This window comes from Gossypium hirsutum, chromosome A11, assembly GCF_007990345.1.
Source record: "Gossypium hirsutum isolate 1008001.06 chromosome A11, Gossypium_hirsutum_v2.1, whole genome shotgun sequence".
NCBI classification, from domain to species: Eukaryota; Viridiplantae; Streptophyta; class Magnoliopsida; order Malvales; family Malvaceae; genus Gossypium; species Gossypium hirsutum.
In genome coordinates, this window is record NC_053434.1 from 495,660 (window position 1) to 522,947 (window position 27,288).

The 27,288-nt window shown below is 28.5% G+C and overlaps 2 protein-coding genes and 1 long non-coding RNA gene across 11 annotated transcripts; 1 reads left to right on the plus strand and 2 right to left on the minus strand.

Annotated features, from left to right (window-relative positions):
• The first annotated feature begins 350 nt into the window (after positions 1-350).
• Positions 351-2,483, plus strand: LOC107904659 (transcription factor BEE 3). 2 transcript variants are annotated; one of them, XM_041080430.1, is made up of 6 exons: positions 360-845; positions 932-1,051; positions 1,629-1,694; positions 1,802-1,870; positions 2,134-2,211; positions 2,330-2,483. In XM_041080430.1, the coding sequence occupies exons 1-6, from the start codon at positions 492-494 to the stop codon at positions 2,342-2,344; spliced, it is 702 nt and encodes a 233-aa protein (XP_040936364.1). In that variant the 5' UTR covers positions 360-491; the 3' UTR covers positions 2,345-2,483. The 2 variants fall into 2 exon arrangements, with proteins under 2 accessions (XP_040936365.1, XP_040936364.1); XM_041080431.1 differs by lacking the exon at positions 1,629-1,694 and having other exon boundaries at positions 351-845.
• A 37-nt stretch (positions 2,484-2,520) lies between these two features.
• On the minus strand, positions 2,521-4,887 carry LOC107904660 (uncharacterized). Of its 2 annotated transcripts, XR_005904695.1 has the most exons (5): positions 4,570-4,887; positions 4,340-4,479; positions 3,986-4,234; positions 3,810-3,900; positions 2,521-2,774 (listed from the first exon to the last, which is right to left on the minus strand). It is a non-coding gene; the product is annotated as an uncharacterized lncRNA (long non-coding RNA). The 2 variants fall into 2 exon arrangements; XR_005904694.1 differs by having other exon boundaries at positions 2,685-3,900; positions 4,570-4,877.
• A 436-nt stretch (positions 4,888-5,323) lies between these two features.
• Positions 5,324-11,721, minus strand: LOC107904658 (kinesin-like protein KIN-14P). Of its 7 annotated transcripts, XM_041080429.1 has the most exons (22): positions 11,536-11,717; positions 11,388-11,439; positions 10,757-10,884; positions 10,538-10,672; positions 10,114-10,241; positions 9,926-10,009; positions 9,733-9,810; positions 9,561-9,653; positions 9,430-9,459; positions 8,754-9,173; positions 8,593-8,674; positions 8,418-8,513; positions 8,172-8,351; positions 7,977-8,083; positions 7,702-7,883; positions 7,438-7,602; positions 7,099-7,352; positions 6,828-6,991; positions 6,244-6,368; positions 6,016-6,147; positions 5,752-5,843; positions 5,324-5,672 (listed from the first exon to the last, which is right to left on the minus strand). In XM_041080429.1, the coding sequence occupies exons 3-22, from the start codon at positions 10,782-10,784 to the stop codon at positions 5,608-5,610; spliced, it is 2,640 nt and encodes an 879-aa protein (XP_040936363.1). In that variant the 5' UTR covers positions 10,785-10,884; positions 11,388-11,439; positions 11,536-11,717; the 3' UTR covers positions 5,324-5,607. The 7 variants fall into 7 exon arrangements, 6 of the variants coding, with proteins under 6 accessions (XP_040936363.1, XP_040936358.1, XP_040936360.1 ...); XM_041080424.1 differs by having other exon boundaries at positions 7,438-7,883; positions 11,536-11,718; XM_041080426.1 differs by having other exon boundaries at positions 7,438-7,883; positions 11,388-11,451; positions 11,536-11,718.
• Positions 11,722-27,288: the final 15,567 nt, after the last annotated feature.

Below are 27,288 nucleotides of genomic sequence, written 5' to 3' on the forward strand. Positions count from 1 at the left end.
TTTTTTAAATCTAATATTTTTACTTAAAACTCTGGGGAGAGCAATTTTCAATTAAATTAACTTAATTGATTTAGTTTATTTTGATTTAGGCATTTTGTGTGGTTATTTTAATTGGTTATCTATTGTTAAAATTTTAAATTAATTCGACTAAAAGTTTAACTTAATTTAATACATATCATTTAAGCCAAATAATTAAAGTCGATTAACTCACTGAACTAAAGTTAATTTAATTATGTTGATTGTTGAGTTTTAATTTGATGAATAGATTATAATCAATTAAATAGGTCTAATAAAAAAAAACTGATGTAATTTTCTAAAAGGCCGAATGCTCTCCTCTATATAAACCTTCTCAATTTCGGGTCCAACTTCGAGTTTTATCATGCATTAAATTTTGATCTCACATTATAAATACTACTCCCATTTCTTATCATCCGAAACACCCATTCGATTGTATTCCCACCCTCCAAAAAAAAAAAAAAGCAAAAAAACTCATGGCTGATTTCACATTCTTGGATATTGATCCTACCATGGAATTACTTGACCAATTCCCTGAACTAAAATCCTTGAATTATCAAAGCTTTTCACCTTTCTCCACCACTGACAACAACCTGTTCAACAATCAAGCTCAAAATATCCCAACCATTAATAACCGGCGAGAAGAAGATAATAACTTACCAGATTTTACCCACAATTCAGTACCATCAGTTTCTCAGCCAATTTTCAGACCTGGAAATGAATTCCATGAAGAAACCCACAAGAGAAAAGAATTGGATTTCGCATGGGAAACTAGTTTCTGGAATTCATCGTCTCCCCATGTTTATGAAACTGAGATCAACATAAGAAACGTAAACACGTATATGATGTTCTGAAATCATTTTCTTGAATTCTCTTTTCATTTTTTTTAGTGTTTTTTGGTTTTACTGTCTTGAAGAATCCAGGAAGAGGGAACAGAGCAAAAAACAATGGCAAGGAAGAAGATAAACCAAAAGAAGTGGTTCATGTTAGAGCTAGACGAGGTCAAGCTACTAATAGTCACTGTGTTGCAGAAAGGGTTATATACTTATAACTCAATTTCCTTTCTCATGAAATTCGATATTGCTGGGTACCAAGTACTTCAGTAGAAGTCTTCGAAGTGTCGTTCTTCAAGTAGCTGACTCGGCCCCTCAGCAACTAAATGTATTGCTTCAGCGTCATGATTTTATCCCTAACCTCCATGTAGAGCTGTATACAATTCATGGAAAGAGATGTCTTGACTGGTGTAAATAAGTATCTGCAAAACTCAGAAAAGGTGTCTATATAAGGCGTAAGAATAATAATGGAGTTATCTGAATGCCGGACAACTCAAACCACCAACCAATGCTTAAAAGCACCTTGGTTGGTAGGTAGAGTCGCGGGATGCTCATGTAATTCCATTATATTCACACGTCCTATATAGATATCTTTCTCAAATCCTGCAGGTACCTATCTCCATCAATTAAGACGTCCCCTCCATAAATTATACACAACGTGAAAATTGAGAACAAAACTGTAACACGCCTTTAGTTGTTGGGGGACCGAATTGGCTGTCTGAAGAACAACACTTCAAAGGTCGATAATGAAAATGAAGCATCTTCTTTTCTGCCAAACAGGTTAGAAGAGGGAAAATAAATGAGAGACTAAGAAGCTTGCAAGATATAGTCCCAGGGTGCTATAGGGTAATTATTATAATATTATGCTTCGAGTTGCATCATGCATATAGTATAGCAAAAACAACAAAGATCGTACATAATTTTTTTTATTCTGATGTACTGATAATCTGCAGAATATGGGGATGGCAGTAATGTTAGACGAGATAATCAATTATGTCCAGTTCTTGCAGAACCAGATCGAGGTACGTTGAAAAACAAACACATCATTTATTCACAATTTTCGTGCTTTCAAGCCATTTTTCAAGCGAAGGACAATATAGTCAATACATGTACATATGCATGTATGAATGGCTGATAAATTAACAGGAAACAAAAAAACCGAATATCGATTCAAATTAATTTAGTTTCGGTTTATCCGAAAATTCATTTTCTTGCAAAATAATTTTTTTTCAAAATTAAATCCAACCGCATGATTATAATCTTTCATGTATATGAAATATTACAGTTTCTTTCAATGAAATTGACGGCAGCAAGTGCATGCTATGACTTCAACTCAGATTCAGACGATATGGAAACCATGCAGGTGCTTAAATTAATTTCCTAACTACATTTTTTTCCTTTATTCAAAATTTCAAATTCTTTATAATGAATTGAATCTCACAAAATAATTGGTTTCCAATGCATAAAAAAAAATTCATCAGAGGCAAAAAGGTTGAAAAGATTGTTGAAAGAAGGATATACAGGAGGGTCAAAGCTGCTTGCTTTCGCTCATCTCTTTGACTTTAATTTCTAGATGTTATATCTCTCTTTATTCAAGATCATATTATCAAATTAAATAAATATTTTATTAACTAATAATTATAATTTTTAACTAAATAATTCAATTTAAAGGGTTGACCCAATGCCTGAAAGTATCATTAATTGGACTATTTTTTAATTCAGTACATAGCCGAATTTATAATTTACAATTACAAGGTAGGAATAGGAGTTTCGAACAAAACACGGTTTCAAAGTTCAGTCAAAGATGAAAAACATGTATCCAAAAGATTAAGGTACAACTTAAACACAAAAAATTGTCACAGACATAGATTTCTAAACTTCTTACAAGAATATAAAACAGTTGCCACTCTTTTTATGGTGCATTCCCTATATCCAAATAGACAAATTGACACTGTCAATGTGTTGAAAACAATGGCATAAAAACAATATTTCACCAACACAGCTGTTGCCCTTTGAAGCAATTCAAAAATACCAAGCAAAAGGGTATCCCAAGTCCCTATTATCAAGCAAAATGCCATTGCTCTAAATAGGAAACAATGAAATATAATAATTCTCATTGTTTATAAACAAGAGATGATCTTGGAAGAGATCGGCTTTCTTATTGGAAGAAGTCTTTAAAGTGTCACTCTTTGAGCGGTTGATCAGACCCTCAAACAGAGGTATTGTTCTCAAGATATCTATGCTCGATTTTAGTCCCCAGTTTTTGTCTCCCGACTCAACGGAGAGTCCTCAACGGGTTCACGGAGTTTAGTGGGAGTGCTTGATCCAATAATACCAAGTGGTAGTGTTCTTGCCCAATAATGCCTTTTAAGGGCATGGATTTGAACCCCCACTAAAATCTGTGAACTCGTCGACAGCTTTCCGTAAAGTCCGGAGACAAAAACCTGGGGCTAAAAACGAGCATAGGCATCCTGAGAACAATACTTCCATTAAGGGTCCAAGACCGGCCTAGAGAGTGACTTCCTCTCAACATTACTTCTACTCGGGAGAGTATTAGCACCAATACGTGTCCAACAAAGGCATCAATAAGCCAACTCCATGGCATAACACGCCAGCAATTGTATGCTTGCAAGCTTTCTATGGCACTACTAATGAATAAGAAAGAAGGGAAGGCTACAGCATTTTGCATATTATTAAGGCTTGTGTTCTGTTCTTGGGACAGGGAAGGCTATCCCATATCTGGAATTTTCACCTATCAAAGCTTGAATCTTACATTAACTAAGTTTAAGGTTCATTTATTTTAGTTATCAATCCAATAAAAATCAGTATGCAAGGCTCGAAATTCATGTTACAACACTGAGTTTCAATAAAATTTGTGCACGAACCATTTCTGTAGAAACTCACATTGCATTGCAACATCGAATTAAACAGACAACGTTCCAATAGGCATGAGGAGCTTACCATTTTCATTTTGATTAGAGTGATGGTGAATGGACTCATTCTCATTGTTGCTAGAAGAAGAGGGTTCAATAGCACTACTAGCATCGGGTGCCTAATAAAAATAAATGAAGATTTCAACATATATGATACTCATTTCATCACAAACATTGAATGAATGAAACGATATATAGACATACCTTTTTGTTAAGCAAGCGAGAAGTGGCAAACATTAGATTATTCAGATCTTCGCCAGGAAACTGCTTTTAAAAAAAGAAGATAAAATCAACTTCACAACTTCATTCTGTCTTCGAAGCGCAGCTTTCAATTCCTCCCATTCTTCATTTCTTTGCATTGATTGAAAATGCGAAGGACCAGCCTTATCCGAGACGAAGAAGCAACCACTCCTACACAACCACCACGCCCTTTTTTATTCGGTCCTTGAACTTCTGTAATGTTATATACATAAAGAAAAAAGAAATAATTTCAAAAAAAAAAAACTAAGGATACATGAACATGATGATTAATTTTCCAATTGGTGTTTGGATATATACCAAAAGTAAGCTGCTCCAGAGATTTCTGTTCATGTTGTGGTGGCATTCATTGATGCTTTTGAGGTTGAACATTAGATTCAGCTCTGCGATTCGCAGGAACAATATTTCGGCGTTTGCGTTTCGCCATTTCAAACCAATTTCTATAATCGAAAAGGGAAAAAATAATTATAAAAGAATATTAAATGCGAATAAAAAATGCTTATTAAACGAAATTCGAATGCTGATTTTACCCTTTTTCCTTTGAAGAGAGCTATCGGGCGTTGCGAAGGTGCAGGGGAACAAAAAACTGAGGAGGGGGTTTTTCGGATTTTGGTTTTAGGGTAAATAAGATTAGGGTTGGGATTTTTTATTTGTTTAGGATTAGTTTTTAGACACGAAAAGCAACATAAACCGTCGGTATATGTCCGAGAGATGGTAACAGAAAGCTTTTGAAGTTAGATCAATACCGACGGATTTATCGTTTAGTTTCTGTTCTGGCGGGAAATATAAGTCTGTCAACCAAGTAGGGCGGGAATATAAAAAGTAAATGCAATATTTATTATTTAGTTCCTAAACTTGTTAACTTTTTCAGCTTGGTCTTCAATTTTTTTTTATCCGTGAGACATAAGATTTGATTATATTAAAATCTATTGTGTTTTGTGTCATCATTACTTTAGAACTATTCAAAAAATATTTTTATTTTTTAGATATATTATTTTTTAATGTTTAGGAGATGATGATGTTGTTTTATCTCTTAATAAAGAAAAAACATACGGAAAAAAGGTAATATTTGAGTTTATATTGAAGTTAGAAAATGTATTTTTTTTTAATTTGGAAAAAAGGTGGTGAGAGGATTTGTTATTATTAAAAAAAAATCTAAATTAATTAAAAAATTATTGTTATATTACTGTTTAAAATTTAGGCATATTTAAAAATTAAATTACATATATGATATAATAAAATCTCGAAAATAAATTTCACGAAATTACAATGAGGTAATAGAAGTGAATTAGAAAGGAGCCATCATTAGAAGACATACAAATTTTGTACATATGTACATACTCCAATAAACATCAATTACAGTGGTGATCCAAGGGCGCCAGAAAAAAGAATTATACTTTTTAAAAAGAAATAAAATTTTGTAGCCAATTCCAGTTGGATCCAAAACGGGCTACCATATATATCATATGGTATACAATTAATAACTCCAAAGACCAATGATAAATACAGCCTCAAGACTATAAAACAAGGATTGTTGTGACCAACTGCAACTTTTTTGCGTATCTAATTTACACCTTTTTTCTCACAACAGGCTTAACCAAATTTGAACTCGAGCTGAGAGTCTTTTTAATGGCTGAAAAGATAAATAAAAGAGAAAACTTTAGAATGATACCATATAAAAAGGTCTAATTTTTGTATGAAAAGTTCCGTACCGGGTGAAGAAGCTCTCGGAGATTCTGATTTTGATGTTGGTGTTGCTTGTGCAGGTTTTTGTAAAACTCGGACCTTTGGTACGACCTTTGGCCTGCAGAAAGTTAACTTGCATTGAGTATAGCTTAATACGATCACATTCAGAGTCTGCTCGATTTCATCGAACATCGAACACATTCAGACATGTCTGTCTATGTGTATGTATGTACTAATTGCAAATTTCTATATCTGTACTAAAGCTAAAAGAGCATTAAACCGATACTCACTTCCCCAGAGATACACCTTCGGGGGAATGCACGTATTCAGCTGAGCCATCAGTTTCTGTTCCCATAGAAAGAGCAGCATCAGTTATTTCGGATTTTTCATCGTCCGATGAACCAGTTTCAGACTGCTTATCACTGTGAAACCAGTTGTAATGATCAGAAACTGTTTTCTCAGTATGTCCTAAAAGCCTATTCCGAGTTTTTGGCCTATAGATGGAAGAAGAATCATACCTCAATGAGCCTGTTCTGGGCTGCTCACCATCGACCCCGGGGTATCCGTTTTTTAGATCTTTAAGTAAATGCAACCGTTCAATCTCCTCGTCCTTTTTAGCTATCGTGTCCTTGAGAGATGCCATCTGCAGAGGCGGTTAAACTTAGAGAACAATAACGTGAATGGAGATTCTATGTTGTGTATATATGTATGAATGTATGTATGTATCCGTATCCATAATTCAAGTGAAGAACGTAGGGAAAGTTGTTGCTGAAACATAATCAAAGAAACATCTATTCCATCTACTAAAGCTAAATGAAGTACATTTGGTATGTATTCATCCATTGCCAACCGATCTGTCCGGTCCATTTCGTGCCTCTAAACCGACTTTTTTGAAACAAAAGCGTACGCAAAAGATGTTGCAAATACTTCTTATAACACAAATATTTGCAACAAAGCATAAAATCTTTTATATAGTATCACGTTTCAGGTAATGTTATATGCCGAACCATGAAAAGATCATACGCATTTATGAATCCAGTCAAGTTCCATATTGAAAATTATAAACTCGTATACGAAATAAAAGAGGAAAACAAAACCGTACCTGCTCCATTAGTTCCTTAACATCCTTCCCTTCTTTGCTACTTCGTGCAGCACCTAACTCAACTCCAGAAACTCGTTCTGCAAACTTCAAAGTACTCAAACTTTCAGAATACGAAGTGACATCGGGATTGAGTTGCACAAACATAAGGGTCTTTGCTTGTCCTCCTGGAATATATATAAAAAAACCATTTAGACGAACCATGATATCAGTTTTATCATTCTAAAACCCGGACATGATTTCATACAGTTTTAGAACATAGTGAAATAAGTACCGAGAGAGCTTTGAAGTACTTGAGTGAGCTTGCTATTTCTGTATGGTACATGAGGGCTCTTTTGTGCAAGAGCAAAAATTACATCTCCAAGGGAAGACAAAGATTTATTAATATGTTGTGCTTCCTTAAGTCTATCACCAGTTACCTCGGATCTATCTACTCTTTCACTACCTGCTAAATCTACCAAATGTAGATTACCGTATATATAATTTCCCGCCTTCAAATCCTTCCCACGAACATGCACAGTGACAATGCTATAACCAAAAACACTAAATCATACGTTTCCAGAGGAATTATTCCAACTTGAGATGTGTATTGTAAAAGATTAAATATACGAACCTGTGTGATCGACTACTTCTTTCATTTAATGCAGTAGCACTAACGGTTCGATTCTTGAACCCGAGATTAATTAAATCAATTACATCTGTGGTTGATAGAACAGGGTGCATGCTAGCATCAGGTACAGCTAGTCCATTAGGTTGAGAGATACTGGTAACCCCCATTGTGTGCGGATTAAGGAACAGAAAGATAACTATATCGCAACAATAATATCGAAAGTAAAAACACTCGAAAAGAGAATGTATTCGGTGAAAAAAAGGATATTTCTTTGCAGGACCAGTACGATTTGATAATAAATCACGCACTTGATCGTTGTATATTTCTACCACTTGAACCCCAACTTCATATTGAAAGGTACTTCTTCTATTTTGAGAGATTTTGAAGAGATTATTCAAAGCTCGAAAATTAACACCCCATTCTTCTTCGGTTGCATCATTAGGACCAGTCTGGAAATGCCAAACGAAAAAATGAATGGGATTTGTTCGAAATGTTTGTGTAACTTCATGCGCTTAAGAACAAATGAATGCTTAGTTCCTTACCATTGTATATGTTTTCCCTGAACCGGTTTGACCATAAGCAAATATGCAAACGTTATATCCATCGACTACCGATTGAATAAAAGGTTGAATATCAGCAAATACCTCTCCTGTCCTTGGTTAAAGAGTTCTAAGATTAGATAATCGCAATGTTTTCGCAAACTAATATTTAATGTGGCAATGAATAGAAATAAAAACCTTGAGTAGCAGCTGGACCAAAAACTTTATTGAACTTAAATGTCTTTTGTCCCTCTTTCCCTGGCTTGGCCGGGTTTGTAACAACCAACTGTCCGTTATCACCGATACTTTCTACGATTGTCTGTTTTCCATTTTGTCCAGGCAGAAATGGCCTTACTCGACAGAAAACTCTAATGTTACCTGGAAATAAAAAAAGGGTTAGAAAATAAAAGCTGATAACTTAGTATAGAAGCTACTTATAGGCACCTCTCAAATCTTGAATCTCATTGAAAAGCTTCCGGTTTTCATTTAGAACTTCACGGTAGTTCCCTGCTGCATCTGCTAATGCTTTAAGCTTTACTTCTGAACAAGAAAAAAGTTCTCATAAGAACTCTTATCACTAACAATCCAAGCTGACAAAACTTTTCCACAAGAAATGTACCTAATAGATTAAATTCCTCGAAATAGCTCTTCTGTGTTTTCAAAAGTTCTTGCTTGATGGCATCGGAAGTAAATCTTAAATCCTGAATACTCATACGAATTAGTATGAAGGATGTTTGAAGAACAAAATACAAATCCAAGATGGTAGAAATCCATAGGTACCCGCATTGCATGAAACTGAGAATCCATAAAACTTTGGTAGTTGTTCACTTTCATGCTCCAACTCTGACATTTCGACTTGGCACTTGTTTTGAGCTCTTTCACTCTGTTGTTGGAATCATTTAGGAGGGACTCGAGCTCGTTTAACCTCGCTTGAAGTCCTGCCTTGACACCCTCAGTCTCTTTTTGCATTTCCAAGCATTGCTGCTCGTGTATTGTTTTGGCCATTTGTAGTTCTTGTTTCAGTGATGCAATTTCACGAATGTGTTTCTCGGTTTCCTGTTTAATGGCTTGTTTATCAATTTCATGTTTACTGGTTTCATGTTCATGGATTTCATGTTTATCAGTTTCTTTCACCGACTCTCTTTTGTCCTTCACCTTCTCCTCAACTTTCTGATTTTCTTCCACTTTGGGGCTCTCAGTCTACATAAAAAGAGAAAAGATTCCATGAGAAATATATAAATATAAATAGTGTTGAAAGGTATATGTAACAAGGATAGGAGATCATGATTGGTTTAATTTAGTAACTTCATTTAAAGAAACGTCATTTGAGATTTTTGCAATAAGTAATGGATAAACAATGTGGAAACCAATAGCTAATAATGAATGCCTGTGATAATATAGGACAAAAGCAGTTCAAGGCTGTTGAACAACGGGAAATAATCATTTTTCTTCGAACCTTTGTCTGCTGAGGATGAACCGTGACAATCTGTAACAAATAAGGTTATCAAATACGCACGGTTTAGCATCTACAACTAAAAGAGAAATGCATTTTGGAATCTAAACAAGTAATCTTTTTTTTCTTCCAACCTTAATCTCTTCACCGTTCCCGGCTGCAAGGGTCTCAAGTACTCTGATTCTCGATTTGTATTTCTCCTCTCGAATTTTGAAAAGATTGTTTTGCTGCAGGCCATAAATCACATAAAAATCCATAGAAAAACCAAGAAAATATCCAAAGCGAGATATTTAGAATAGGATTTACGGTTCGTAGATGATCGGCTTGAGTTGATATACGTCGTTCAATCTCCTGCACAACTTTTCTCAAGAGACATGCTACACGCTGAGCGACAAACGTAACATCATCATGTTTTTTATACCAAAATATACATATGCGTACGTAAAGAGAGCTACACATTCACATAAAAGTTTAATGTATAACTTAAAATACCCCTTACATGAGGAATTTCACCATTCTTTCTATCTAAACTTTCATCCAAAATTCCATTCACGACACTTAAAAGCGACTGAGTCGGAGCATTCTGCATGCAGAAAACGCGAGAGAAGGCATTATAAACATACAAATAAATCCTTTGGGGTATTAAAAAATGGAAGGCATTAAACATAGTGAATGTTGACAGCTTACATCTAAACTGTTAGACTTCATCATCTCTGAAATTTTTGCCCCGGGGAGATCAGCATAGCGCCCTTGTTTCCATTGAAACACCTCATGAAAATTGTGTCCACCATGATGCAGTCCTGTAGTTGATTGTTCTGTAGAAGGTGAAAAACAAGAAAATGTAAACCGGAGACATGAACAGGCAAAATAATTGCATTTAGCCATATACATGCATGAAGTAAACGATACACACACATATATATACGGTTTCAATATACATGTTATTTTTGTATTCTTGTGCATAACTAGACCATCAAACTGAATAGCCAGTTAACTAGAACCGTCTTAAATCTATACATACATTACTTATAGCACTTGAATAGCAAAATATGGCAGATGCAACATTATCGAGCATGGATTAGGAGGCACTATAATGAAGCATGCAACTTACGCTGATTTTTTAAGTCAGAGGAAGCCTTCCTCCTTTCTTCTCCGGATAATGGTGTGAGAGGACCACGGAGTGGTGCATCCCCAGGAACATTTCCGGCTGTAGTATTAGAATTCTTATTGGACAAGTTACCACCAGCTAAGGAGGAAAATAAAAAACTAAACCATTTAGTTAAAACAAACAAAAAGGAAGTGCAAGGGAGTGATGGAATATCAGCTTTACATTGATTCTCGTAGTTACTGTTTGCCATTGGTTCGAAAAAAGGGACAAGCAGTTATGTTAGAGCTGTCAAGTCCTGATCAAGTTGTAAGAAATTTTGGTCCCTCGTTAACATTTTGTGTAAACCGATCCTGTTAAACAATTAACTCCAATTAATGAGCATGTTTTACATTAGAACAAACAAGACAGAACCTAACTCAGTGTTCTTACAAAAAAACAAAAGGTAGCCATTATTCATTAATAGTTAGAATCATACACAATTAAGCTAACTAAACCAAATGATACAATCAATAAGTATGTATATAATATCTTGAGCTAACACTGATATTACTGCATAATAAACCATGTTGCTTTCTATTGGAATATCATTAATACATTGATATACGGTTGTTCAAACATGTATTTGTATTATACTTATGATATACTACTATAGTAAAATTTTCATAGAGAACACAAAAGAGAAACGAATTGAAACAAGACTCGTCTATGCTAACACTTGTATTCAATAAATTCAAACATGTATTACAAAATAATAAGCAAATTCTTACCCGAATCCGAATAACATAAATATTCACTAAAAAATAAGCTAAAACATGATAAAAACAGTGAACACAAGCCAAGATTTTCAGTTTACCATTGAAAAAAAATTGAATTTGGAATTTACCAATGTCCCACATTCTACAATCCTATACACAAAGCTAAAGATTATCATCAACATTGTTAAAATACAAAAAATAACATAAAAAATCAACAAAGTTGGTATTAAAAAAAAAACCCATTACCATGAAATAGTGGAGATATTGATAAATCCCAAGTTCAGACCTTTGAAGAAAAAAAAAAGACCCAATGTAGAGCCAGGCACGTTAATCAAACTCAAAGGTGAAATGAAGTTTCCTTTGGGGTTAAAACAAAATAAAAATGATGGAATTTGACTGTTTTTTCGTTTTAAATTGTTTGGTATTCCGTGTACCAATGGTGTTTCTAAGGGACAATAGTTGGGAGAAATGAAGCGACAAACTAGGAAACCAACTCTGTCATTGAGTGTTCGCCACGTGTCCAGGATCCGACATTGATGCTGCATGTTTTTTGCTTTTTATTTTTGTTGTTATTTTAAAACTGGGAAATTGAAAAAAAAAAAGAGATTAAGCAGATAATCTTTATTGGTTAAACCTAACAAATCATTACCAAATTTTACATTACGATTCTGTTTGCTTTGAAACTATACTCAACTTTTCATATATTGTGCTTTATAATATTAATTTTTGATGCGTTATAATATTATGTGGATTTTATTTATTTTCACGCGTTAAATTTTATGCTCCACTTCAATTTCATTAATTCTTTAACTTTCAATTAATCATTAAAAAAATAATCAAATTAAACTATTGTAATTTTACTTACGAAAACTAATATACTTTATTCTTTTGCATGTAAAATAATTAAATGTATTAACAAAATTCATGTTTACCTGTTTGAATAAATGCTATAAAATAATAATAATAAAATCCAAGGGACAGTTAGGAGAAGCTGCTGCTGCCTACTCGTTGACGAGGTTGAAAATTAAATATGAAAAAGTATCGATGGGATAATAAGGCTAAGAATTACAAATATAAATTTTTAAAATGATTGGTGGATGTATTATTGAGTTAAATAATTTAATTTAATGATTATGTTTAGTATTAAATGCACGATTAAGAATTAATGTTTAATTCTGTATTTGTGGATGTATTCTTTTTATTAAAAATTACATTTTAACAATTTTTTTATGATTATTTTGTGGAATAAATATCAAAATAATATAAAATGTATAATATCAAACATTAATTTTATGCGATACTACATATGAAATTTTAATTTGATTTTATTTTTATAAATCACTAATAACATTATTAAATTGTCATTATTTTATGTTTGATATATTGCATACACAAACAATTATTTTAATTCAATATAAATATAAATATATATATTCATTTCTTTAAATATATACAATTACATTAAAATTAAAGTTATATATAAATTTAATATTTATTCTTTATTTTCTTTTCATTATTATGATATTTTGGGCCTTGGTCTTCCTTCTGGAGGAACCCAATCTCCTTTTCTAGATTTTATTGTGAGATGGGTCATGGCAAAAACCTTAGCATTTAAATCCAAGAAAATTTGGGTTTTAATGTTAAAAATGTTGGAATTTTAATTTATGATAAGATTTAATAATAGAGTAAAGTATTTGTTCGAAGCATTTGATTAAAGCTCTCTTTTAGCATTGAAATAACATAGGTTTAATACCAAATTACTTACTCTTTTATTAAACTCTCTTAACCATTATTTGAATCTAGTGATTAAACTTAGATATTCTTACAATTAGTTACAACAAAAATATATATGATACCAAGTAAATTAGGTGATCTCTTCGTTTTAGTTACTGTGAAGCTTCATAAAAATTAAAATTTCTAACTTCCGTCTCATGAAAAAAAATTCTCTCCTTATTTGCAGTTTAACCCGACTTGACTCCCAAATGAATCGAATCTAGTTACTGTGGAGCTTCATAAAAATTAAAATTTCTAGCTTCTGTCTCATGAAAAAAAATTATCTCCTTATTTAAAGTTTAACCCGACTTGACTCCCAAATGAATCGAATGTAGTTACTGTGGAGCTTCATAAAAATTAAAATTTCTAGCTTCCGTCTCATGAAAAAAAATTCTCTCTTTATTTGAAGTTTAACCCGACTTGACTCCCAAATGAATCGAATCTGAATGCACCTTTCCATGCATCTACACTCAAAAAAAAAAGTCAGAAAGTTAGTACCTAAAAAATGCAAATTGTATAGGTATATGTATGTGTGTACAAGAGGAAAAGAAAGAAAGGTAGATGTGATGAAAACAGGAGCTCCCTTCAGTCCAATGGGCGGGCAAAGTATGAGGAAGGAGTTGGTGCTCCCATGCCATGCATCGGGCCAAACTTAACCCTTCGTAATTATTCTTCATTTCCAGCTAGTCCGCCAATATATATAATAGAATAGAAAGGTTAAGCGTAACCGAATGCATGAGATGGCAGCTCTTTCAGCCATCTCTGCCCCCTGTATTGAACTGAGTGGAGCTCCTTTGCTTCCTGCTATGCCTGCCTGGCTCCTTCCCACCTTGGCTGCTTCCTTAAATACGAACTCCCAACCCTCCTATCCAATTCTAATGGCTTGCGAGTCTAATCCAACTTTTCATTTTTAATATACTATTATATTATGAAATTATGTTTATACTTTTATTATATAAAAAATGTATAAATACAAATAAACTCGAATTTGAAAATTAATAAACAAATTTAATCGATATTGAATAGCTCGATTATATCTTGAACTTTGAAATTAATATTTGATGGAGCATCGGATTTCAAGTCGATGTTAAGCTCGAACTTGCTATTATTCGAGTTTCGCAGCTTGATTACATTTACACCTCCAATATTGAGTTAACTAAGGAGTCTTCATCCAAGTTTTTTTTTCATTTTTCTTAATTTTTTTTATTACTTGCTTATTTGCAAAATAATCACTAAACTATTTGAAAGTTTTCATTTAAGTCATTAGGCGATTAAAATTGTTGATGTATGACCTTCTCTATTTACACGTTTGCACTAATCAAAAGCTCTCGCTTCCTTTCTTTTATATAGTTTAGTTTTGTTTTCATGAAACAGATATAGATGTCACAAATCTACGAACCAAAATCTAAATAATTTTCTTTTTTAATTTTTTATATCGATTGTCATATCGACTTAGATCTAAAGTATGATCTTCTACTCATCAATGAGTACTAATCCACCGTACTAATCATCACTTGGATCTTGCTAGCCGGACTTTAAAAAAGATCTTATCAATCTAGTGACTTAAGTAAAAACTTTTCATTAATTTAATGGCTTAAATGAAAACTTTCAAATAGTTTAGTGGTCATTTTATAATTTTTACAATTGAATGACCAAAACGTAAACTTACTAATAATTAAGTGACCTTAGGTGTAGTTTATCCGAATACTTGTTATAGTAAAATAAATTATATTTTTAATATGATATCTCTTTATACCTCGTGTTAAGATTATTATATTTTACGAAATAAAAGCAATGATAAAAAAATATAAATATAAATCTCATTAATTACAAAGAAAATATTGAAAATATACTAAAAATCAATTTTTTATCGAACTAAATAATCTAATTTTCATTCAATCTTTTATTGATTCAACAAGTTTTTCAGAATTCAAAGTTTATGAAATTTTGACACCCATTAAATCGAATTCATCACTAATTTTTTTATTTAACTCAATTTTCTTTAAAAGGAAAATTGGTCAATTGCTGTTGATAAAGAAAACGACATTAAGGGAATATTCTCAATCTTTCATGTTAATCCTATTGCCATTTGTTTTCAGTAAGGGTTTCTTTTTTATTTAACACATTATGGTCGGCGTATAAATGTACACATTCCTAGTTAATTATGTAATGTTTCTTGTATTTAATTTTTTAAAGTTTTTTCTAATAAGGTGTAATAGCATGATTAACTGTCGACATATACACGACGTAAATGAAGCAAGGAAGAAATATATAAAAGTAACACCTATTCAACCTACACCCAGAATATCTTAAAACTCTCAATTTAACCATTAATTCAATTTAAATTTTTCTTTAAAAATTAGAATTTTATTTATTTATTATAAATTATAAAATTATTGAAAGATATAAGATTAATGATTTTATAAATTTATTTTTATTACCACTAAAATAATTTAACATGAATGAGGTTATCAATATAATTATTAAATAACCATTTTGGGTCATTAGAATTCGACAATGAAGTGCTTTGAAAGCTTCGGTTGCGTTGCGTTACCGTAATTTCCAGGTTATATATATGTTTTGACAATGCCCTGCGAAAACTCCACCTTCAACTTCCACTCTCAAATCTCTAAACAATAATTTATAAATCCTTATAAAAGCAATAATAATAAATACATCATCACGACACAACTATATTTCTTTAATTATATTTTTTTAGTCAATTGAGTTTTAATTTGATTAGTATTAGTGTCGTCGTCAGTACAAGAGGGAGTGGGTTCCAGTGTGTTGAATCATATTATTCTCCTATCTAAATATTAGAGAGGAATTATAAGTAGTTCTAAATATTGTATCAAAAATAACATATATAATAAGATTATTGTTTAAAAAATATATTTTTCATATGTGAAAAATTCCATCATAATCTAATTCACTGATTAGATCATAATCTATTTTTTTAGTGTGTAAAATTATATATTATTAGTGTATTAAATAGGTTTAAATATATATTGGATCCTTTAACTTGACACCTTTTCTCAAATTGATATATATTTTTTTCTTTTTTCAAATTACTACTTAAATTTTTATTCTATCAACTCTTCTAATACCATTTTTTACAACATCATTAAGATTGGGACATGTAACACTTTCGTTTCAGTAGGGTTAGCAAAGGTATTGGTCTAACAGCCCATTAACAATTACGTCACCCAAGGCCCCAAATTGATCGGCCCAAAACTAAATTCAAATTTTATTTATTTAACCACTAATTGTAACTCAACAAAAAGGCATTGGTCCAACAGCCCATTAACAATTACACATGAAACCTTTTTTAAGGGTAAACTGCTTTATTAGTCACTAAATTATGAGGAAATTTTTGTTTTGGTCACTTAACTAAAATAAGTTATAATTTTGTCACTGAACTATTCAAAAGCTAAGTGACCGAATTGAAAATTTTTTAATTACGTGGCCAAGATGAAAACTTACCTATAATTTAATGACTAATTGTATAATTTACCCTTTTTTTATAGAAAGTTTCTCTTTCAATTTCTAATTTAGTAATCATACAAACCTTACAATTTGTGTCAAACATAGTGACATTTCAAATCTATGTTGGTTTCTTTATTTCTTTTAATTACATCGATAAATATTATTAAAATTAATTATTGTAAACATTAAATTTAAAATATGTTATCAATTCAATTTAATTTATTACGTGACTTAATTTACACGTGTAAAACTCAAATCAAGTTCTCAGCACTTCAACATTATCATTTCAATTAAAATTTTATTGACATGTGTATCACTATAAGTGTTTTATTACTCAAATTCGAATACAAGCACAGTTGAAACTATGTGGTTGGGAGGAGCCATCCACCACCCCGACCTCAATTTCTTTGATTCAACTCAACGTAATCTCCATCTTTTTAGTTTCCATGTAATAATCTCAAATTTCTTCTTCAACAATCTCTTCATAGAACTTTGAACCAACCACCATTCACACCACTTCGCTGTTTTTAAGGTTTTTTAAATTGTAAATTTTGAATTTATTTATTTATTTTTAATTACTTGGAATATGTTTCTAATAAAATAAATTATTCTTTGACATGTTTAAAGCATTAAAGTTGAAGATTCTTTAGAATTTAGTTTGATATATTCTTATAGCGATAAAACAATAACTCCTCAAAAAAATGTTATGAACTCTTCACCTAAAATACAAAAAACGAAATTTTGCTAATATTTCAATTAAAATAAAAGTTTTTTTTTAAGAAACTCGAGATCAATCTAAAAGTGTGAGATTTATCTTCTTCTATACCACAATACAATCATTTTCAGCAATGAGCGCATTAAAAATAATCTCCTCTCTAGGTGTTTGCTATATATATAATTGTTGAAACATTTTATGCAAATTCACTTACAGATGACTTTCATGACATGAAAGAATGACGCCTTCTATTTTTTATATTTAAAAATACTATTTTAAAAGTGAATGTTAATGTTTTATCATAATTTCTCTAAACGTATCATATATTTTTATTTTTATTTTATTCACAAACTCATATCTATATACTTTTATTTAAATACATGTCAGCGATATCATCGATAAGAAAGTTGGACTTAATTAATAAGCAAATAGCTTTTAGAAAAAATAAAAGCGCATAAAGAGGAAATGCTAATTAAGTTTTGTGATAAAAGCATATTATTAGCAACTACAAGTATGCAAAGAGAAAGTAGGATTAGCATCTTAAAGTGGGTTTCAACATATTGGCAAACAAGAAAGAAGATAATAGTTTGTATTTATTACCTTTTTATACTTGATTCTTAAATCTTACTAGTGGGCTGCGCAAATCTTCCTCCATTATTGCTTCATTTCAACACATTCTCTTTCTTTTTCCTTTTTCGGTCTCCATTATTGTTTTGTATTCAACGGTCACATGTAAGGGTTAGAGATCAACTATAAATTATAAGAAAACTAAAATATAATATATATATATTTAAAAAATTGAGGGATTAAATAGTAAATTTATTATTTTAGGGGTCAAAATTATTATGTACCTTATTTGCTTTTGTCTTTGATAGTTACATTAAATTTCGATTAAATTTACAGTTGAATCGAGTCGTTCTTAAAAAAAAAGTTCAATATTATTCTCTCTATCCATAAGACTTGAACCCAAAAACCTTATTCAATAAGTATTGAACTTACCATTCAACCCAACAAGTTTTTTTACTTTTATTAAGCCTCTAATTGAGTTAGTATCACGAGCACGCCAACTCACTTGAGAAATACTAAAATACCCATTTACATAAAAAAATAGTATTGAGTGTGTTTTTATCTTTTTACATTTTTATATAAAATCAATAAAAACTTAATTATAGTACAATTTAAACTTATGATACAAAAAATTTAAATATTTAAATTTATCATTTCAACTAAAATTTCAATTATTTTTATTAATTTTTTAATAAATATATTCAATACATAATTATATTATTCACCTATATACACAAATGGAGGCGAAGGACAATTTGGCTCCCAAATTTTAGTTAATGTGGTATAATAAGAAAGCATTTAAACACCTTATGCATTCTCTAGGTTTGCTAACCACACATTTCTTGTGAATTTTCTAGGAATTGTTCAATAAACAAACAAAAATAAATAAATAAAAGGTAAAAAACATGAACTAATAGTAATTGAATATTTTTGTGTTGTTAAAATAACAAAAGCATTATCATTTTTTATATAAAATTTGAAATACTAAAAATTAATATCATATTTAATATTATGGAGCTAAAAAAAATGATAAATGCAAAGTAGGTAATATTTGAGGTGAGTAATATAGGCCAAATGTCAATTCAAATTGATGGTAATGTTTTGTTTTGTGAATTATGTGGGGACCGCATCAACTGTTTTAATAATTTTGGAAACAGTGTCAGAGAAGAGAAAAGCAAAACAGCCTATAATTGTCTGTGGGGTCTTTTCTCTTTGAGTGTACTCATTCAATTTTACCTAAATATAATAATTGAAAATAAAAAGGGAAAGTCTTCAATACAACTGTTCATGCCCCGACAGCTGGTTTGGATCGGGCTGGGTTTAATTTTTCTTTTTTGAGTCGGTCTGATTTGACATGATTTATTATTTAAAATAATTTTATATTAATATTTTATATTTTTATAATTAAATGAAATAAAAATTCTTTTTTAACAATGCAATTGTCATTTGAGTAAGTCCAACTTAAGTTTGGAACTTTCTAAAGTTTTGATATTGATTGAGTTACTTCAGACTCGTGAATATCTCTAATTTAAGATAATTTAGAATCAATAAAATTTGAGGTTTTGAATATTTAGAGTATTTATATTTAATTGGCATCATGCACAATGATCTTGCATTGGTCTCTAGTTTCATTATGTGTAAATGTGGTTATATTTAGGTTTTGGTTTATTTGTATTTTATATTAATTTGATTTGATTTTATAATTATTCAAATATGTATTTATATTTATAAACTATAAAAAAAAAGTACAACGAACAGTGAAACTTCGTAAGTTCTTTCTGTTCAAGTGTGGATATTTCACATATTCACAAACATATCTATTTCACCGAGTCTCTCTCTGAGGTAGTGCCCATATCATTATGCCTTTTGTGCGAATCATAATTATATTTATTACTTTTTAAATGTAAAAATTTTCTAATCAAATTTTAAATTGATGTCTAAATAATTTATGACACCAATTTAATTAAATACTTAAATATAATATAAATAATTATTTGTAGAAATCTTAATTCAAATTTAAATATTAGCACCAACATGTTAAAATACAAGTATATTATCAAAATTTTATACCCTTGATCTATGTAATGAGATCTTTTCAACTCATTCATTAGAATATTTTATTCTAAATAGGGAGGTAGAATTAATATCGAAGATGAGATGACACTTTTCATGCCAACACTACTAAAACCTTATAATCAAAACAAAATTATGTCATTGCATTATTTTTCTTTATTCTAATAGTATGATCCATACTCTACCTCATTACCCATTAGGATGGCATTAAAAAAATTCCTTTAAAAGCACCTCAATAATGCAACTTTGATCTCATTCCGTTTAAGTAAAAAAAACTAAAACAAACAAAGAATAAAGCATATATATTTAAAGTTAAGTATTTTATATTTTTGGGTGGAGATAAAAAGGTCAATTTATAAATTTAGGCACCAAAACATATATATTGAATGAAAATTTATTAAAAAAAATCAAAGACTGTAAAGAAAATGAAATTCCTTATAAGCCTTTTGAATTAGTTCGTATTAAAAGTGTTCATTAGTCGTTGGAATTATTTTAGGTTTACAATTTTCAATTTGAGGTAGGTATTTTTTTATTTAAAAATAAAAATATATATTTATATTTATATATTTTTTATAATTAAGATTAAATAAATTTTACTAAAATTTTAAATAATAAAAATAGAGTCTATTAGTCAAGCTTGGACGGGCTAAGTTTAAGCTCAAGTTTATATATATATATTTTGAAATTGAGTGTGGATTCAATCCATTAACATCTTTAGTTCACACATATATGTAAATGACATCCTTTGATTGTGACAACCAGAGATTAACTGAATATTACATGTTATAATATTGATATTAGTATTCATTTGAATACAACTAAATAGATTGTATTCAGACAAGTCCTTATTATTTAATATCCATTGCTTAGTTAAGAATTTATTTGGATACAAGTTAACGATTAAAGATTCATTTGAATATGAATTAAGGTTTAAAGGCTTATTTGGCTGTAATAAAAAAAGTATAGGGAACTGTTCAAAGAAAGTAATAAATCTCAAGGACCTACTTAGTGTTTTAGCCATTTTTTATGTTGCAAATACAATTACAATTCTAAGTATAAATAGCACATATCCCAATATTTTCACCAAAATTTATTTGAACTTAAATCAAAATAAATATGGATAAGACCTACACATAGAGACAAATTTTCCAAATGAAAAAATTTTGAATTAAGTGATCTTAAAATAAAAAAATTATAAGCTAACATATAATAAAATAATACTTTACCTTCTAAAAATGAAAAAAATTAATCATTTAAAAAATAATGAAATAATAAATTAATACACCATAAACTTATAATTTTATATCTTAAAAAATTATAATTAAATTTCACATCACCCACTAAAAAATTCTAGATTTGCGCCTGCATACACGTGATAGTGGGAGTTAAACCAATATAAAATATTGATTTAGAACGCCAGGGGCGGAGCCTCCCCCACCGCACCCCCTAAAAAAAAGATAATTACTTATTTAGTCAATTTAATTTCTAAAAAATCACAAGTTAGTATAATGGTAAAATTCTATTTTTAGCCCTAATGTTTTTTCATTTTTACCCCTTAAATCAAATTTCTAGGTTCGTCCTTGAAAAACACGTACATAATTTACGAAATGTGATATTTGAACTTAAAACTCCAAATTCCTAAACCTCAATTCTACCATTAAACCGACACCATATTAAAATGGTTTTTGTGTGTGAAGTGAACTTGAAATTATTCTTACCTACAACTTGGTTATTTGAATCATAGAAGAAATCCCATTCTTTATTAAAGTTGTATCAAGTTTTCATCCTCGGAATTTTCTTTTTCACTTTAGAGACGCTAAGTATTTTGGTAAGAAATATATGCTTTTGAATAGCTTATTTCATTTAAAAGTAAAAGATAAAATTGTGAACAAATAAAGCAAAAAGCTTATTTTGAAATTCTGAAAATCTTGTTCTTTGCTTTGAATCTAATTTTCTCCCCAAAATTAGGTTAGGGTAGACAATAATTTTCATATTTTTCTCAGTCAAATTTAATTAAATTGTCGAGCTTGTATTAATAAGGTCCTTCAAATACTAAAATCTTTAATTTAATCATTAAATGAGATAACAAATTTTATGCAACATAGTTTAAAATAAAAAAACTAATATTGTAAGATGGATGTGGTAAAAATCTTGATTTTGGGATTTTCGAAGTTTTTCCAAAAATTTTATCGTTCATTTTCTTTTGTTTCGGTTTTACATTTTTTTTAATTTTTAATTTTAAAAGTTTCTTTAAAAAATTTATTTTAAATTCTATCATATCATATTTGACATATTATTTAACAATTAAATTAACTGTTTTAATAATAAAATTAATTAATATAACATCAATAATTTAAAGATGCAATTAATCAATGATGGTCATAATTTGAATAAATTCATCATTATTATTTTTATTATTAAAAAAGTAATGATGTATAGAACTAATTTCATCACGTGCTATTTTAATGGATATAACATGGAAAGTTTCGTTTAAATTAGAAGTATGTTTGGTCCTCAACTTTGAAATAAATCCTAAGATAGTATATAAAATAAAATAAAAATTATTTATTACTCAGTGAATGAAAATAAAAGAAAATTGTGAAAATAATAGAGATTAATTATAAAATTTATGATTGAAATATCTATATAATTTTTTCTTTGCAATTTGAAAACCCAAAATAATTCTCAATTCAATATACATGGAAATGAAAAAACTTTAAAAATAAAATCAATTAGGTGGGATAGGCAATTAGGCAAAAGCAACTTTAAAAGTAACAACAAGAGTGTGGGAAATCTTCTTTTTAGAAACTTCCCATTTTTAATAACACCTAAAAGTGAACATGAATTATTTTAAAAAGATATATACGACACTAATTTTTTTTTAAGTAATATTAGAAATTGTCAAATTTTATTATTTGAGCGAAAATAATTAAAATGTTTAAAATATGAAAAATGAAAGAATTTTTTTTTATTAGAGGTATGATAAAGTGGAAAAAAAAAAGAGAAGTGAAAATGACCAAACAAAAATTACCTAATTGGATGAAATGAATATGTGGTTGTTAGGAAAATAATTATACCTATATTTTATTTGATAATATAAAATGTAATTATATAATTTTAAATTTTAAAAAATTAGTTATAAAAAAGTGTCAATATTATTAATAAAATTTAGAATAAATAAAATCTTATGTAATTTTACTTTATTATTTTATAATTTTGAAAATTCTCTGAATTATTCTTTCTCTAACATTAAATATATATTCGTAGTGATTATCAATTAATTATTAGTCAAATATAAATAATTTATAATAAATATTATGTAATTTAGTTGAATTAAGTTAAAATATTTATTTAAATAAAATTAATAAAATAACACATAATTATATGTCAAAATAAATGTCTTAAATTTAAATTACTATTATTATGGAATAAAAGCAATATTTTAAATTAAATTATATGAACGTGTATTTAGAAATTCGAGTATAATTATTTATAGTTATTTGCGTGATTATTTTAGTTATCATATAAAAATATTTTTTAAAATTATAATTTGAAATAGTTTTTAAATAAAGTAGTGTCTAACTAACTCATGAGATGATATAAATATTGTTTGTACTTTTGTTTATTTTCAATTAGATACAACATAAAATATAGTAATAGAAAAATCTAGACGCATCAAGGAATCCTCAAAGACCCAAAAAAAAAATGCAAACAACTTTTGACATGTTTAATTAATAAAATATTCATTGGATTGTTGTCATAGTATTTGATAAGATTTTAAAAAATTGTATCATTTATGCTATATTTTTGTTATGTGATTTGATCCCATTCTATCTTATTTAATATTGGCTCATTGACAAAATTAAGACCCTAAGTTTTTTTAAATTCCAACATTAATTTAATTTAAATCACTTTCATATTTATTTCCCATCAAGGAAAAAAGAGCTTCATTGACAATGTTGGCTTCCCTGATGGCTTTTGAGAAATTAAAAAAAAAACACACACACACAGCTTTAAAATAAAAATAAATATCAAATATGGGTAATTATTTGAAATATACTATTTTTTGACTGAAAATTTGATTTACTTTTAACTATTAGAATTAACAAATGGTTGATTTTTTTTAATTTACAATTACCGGATTTTTTTTCACTTATAAAAAATTCAAATAATTTGTGCAATAAAAATACAAGCAATTTTTATTTTATTTTTTATTGTTTCTGTTTTACGCTTTTTAATTTCTTTGTAAAAGAAAATGTCAAAGGAATTCATGATGCTGCCTTTGAATTAAATAGATGTATTTAAACTTTTGAAATTGTGACTTAATTGGATGATATTTGTCAACCAGATTTGATCAACTAGGCTTTTTTGAGGGGTTATTTGCTTCTTCTTCTTCTTTTCTTTTTTTTTTATAATAAAAAAAGCAAAAAAGTGCAATTACTTTATTAATAATTAATTTTAAAATATATGGAAACTGTAATTCTTAAATTTTTATCTTTGTGATCTACTTTAATTATTAAATTAATATTAGGGATACTTAATAATAATTCTAATATGTTTTTACTTTTATATTTAAAAAATAAGACTTCTATATAATTTTGTATTGTATATTTTTTAAAGAAAATATTCTAAATTTAAGCTATAGTTAGAGTTAAATTTGGTTCAGTCTTTTTTTTTTAAGAGTGTGTTATAATTCGGTTAAATTTAATTCTCGATTTTTTATGAAATAAAAATTTAATTTAATTCAAATAGTTATATTTTAAATTTATGTCCATAGCTGATTAAACACCTTAATTTTTCAAATTTATACTTATAGCAACATAAAACCCTATGCCCCTTCTATTTCCAAGAAAGCAACTACATCACTCTCTCTTTATTTTGACTAACAAAAAATAGCAATTTATAAATAAATTTTTATATGTATTTAAACTCTTAATAACTATAAAATTATGAAAAAAATATCTCATATACAATTCGTGGAATATTTTAATCTTTACAAACAAGTTAATCCGCTTTTTTAATTATATTTGTGGAAATAATTTCTCTAAATTTATTATATTAATGATTATTTATTTATTTTTAATTTTTTAAATGTAACTTAATAATGGCAACATTTTGATCTCACTGGTAAAATTAAAATTGCTACTGTCAGTGTACAAAATATTTATCTTGTATTATTAATATTATAAATATTTTATGACTACTTTAAATTTTTTCTTCAAATCGAGACCTTAAACTATTTTTCTATTGTATGGAAAATTCCACTCACACTTGTAATTCTCTCAAAATACGATATTATAAAATCGATTAAGTTAATACTCAGTAAACAACTTGAATCTCAAAATTAAGACAGTAACGTTGAATAAGACATTAAAACTGTTTTTAATGTTATATATTAATTAAGTTTTTTTCCTTTAAAAAGCAAATCTTAACCCATTTTATAAGGCAATATCATGGTTAGGTTTAAATAATTAAACCTTACTAGAGTAGACTTTTGAACAAAGCTTTGCTTTTTCAAAATAAAATAGATGTGGATACGATTAAACCTAATTCTCAAATAAGTTCTAAGACTTGTTCAAAAAACATCTAGTACTAACATTTAATCTATATATATTTATGAAAATATAAAGGGTAAATTATTAATTTTTTGTCATTCGACTATTAACTTCCGTTAAAAAAAGTAATGTTGCACATTAATTCAAAGGATTAATAGCTAATTTGACCCTAAACTATAGTTAAAAATTCATTTTGATATTTTTTACTTTTTATTAACAATAATTGTAAAATCATATAAAAATCAGTTGCGTAAAGAAAAGCCAAGGACTTTGCAACTAATTTTTCCACATCTAATCTCATAAAAAATTCCATTCTTTGAAATATTAAATACCCATTCACTTTGATTCTACTCATTTTTTTCATTTGCTTTGTTGTTTCACACTCTCTTCATTTTCATCTTCTTCTTTTTCTTCTTCCTTTTTTTTTATTCATGCAAATTGGCATCGGTTTCACTCTTCCCATATCATTAAAAACAATATATATGTTTTTATTTATAGCTAAAGATAAACTATTGACTTTGAAATTTGAGAGAAGAAAAAGAGCACTTTATATTATAAATTTTAAAAAGTCCTAAATTCCAAAATTGAAACTTACCGATGAACCTAGACAATACAATAAAACATTTTGCTCTTCTCTATTGCCCTCTTCTTTCTTCCTTTATTCTTTTTTTTTTTCATAATTATCAAAAAAATCTCGTAGATAGGTTGTTTTTGATAAAACCTTTTACATTTCTCAATAATAAAACAGTGTTGCAAGCCTATATTTTGTTTATTGAATACTCGAGCAGCAATAATCAATCTAATAGTGGAATCTGAATATTGCATTGAGATGTATTTTGGTAGGGCTTTGAGAAAAAAATATTTTTTTCATAGCAATTTATGGGTAAAACGACATGAAGTTATTAATGTGGTTGAAGGTGTTCATCAATGGTGGAAAACAGATAGGATTCAGTTTGAAAATTTTAAAATCTTTTTATATAATAAAAAATTGCAAGAAATGATTTTTAAAAAAAAGCAAGAAATGTTAGTTTAATTTTTTTTTTTAGTTTTAGTTTAAAGAATTTTTTAGATTTATACATATTTTTATATATTAATATATTTGTATATATTTTTAAAATTTTGTGATTTTAATTATTTTTATAGATTTTCTAATAATTTTCAGTTTAAGCTTTTTAAATTTTTCACAATTATTGTTAAGAAAATTTAAAATATCAAAATGATGTTTTAACTATAGCTCAAGGACCATATTAGCTATTAGTCATTTAAATTAATGTGTAACATTACTTTTTTAACATAAGTTTATAGTCGAGTGACAAAAATGTAATAATTTGATAATATTAATGACTACTATGTAACTTTTAAAAGTTGAATGGGCAAAAATGTAATTTAAAATAAAATTTAGGGCCAGTTAGTATAGTTTACCCATATTTAAACTAACATTTATTTGGTATAGTTTACATGTATTTATATAAAAAAAAAGGACTTTGTATTAATAATATAATAAATCTACTTTATAATAAAAATATTTTATTAAATTTAATTTTACGAGTCAAATGAAATCAACTAATTATATCAACCGGTAGATAAAAGAAATAAATATATATATATTTTATTTATAAATCAATAAATTATATTATAAGTTAAATTATATATTCAAAAAAAATTCCCTCAAGAAATTACCTTTATTGGAACTTACAATTGTCATATATTTTAATTAAAAATAAGAATTGAACATTTTATTGACTTTTTTATATGTATATATATTTTATTTAGAAATTAAACCATAACCCTTGGTATAAGGCAACCTTATAGAGTAGTTTGGTTTGAATA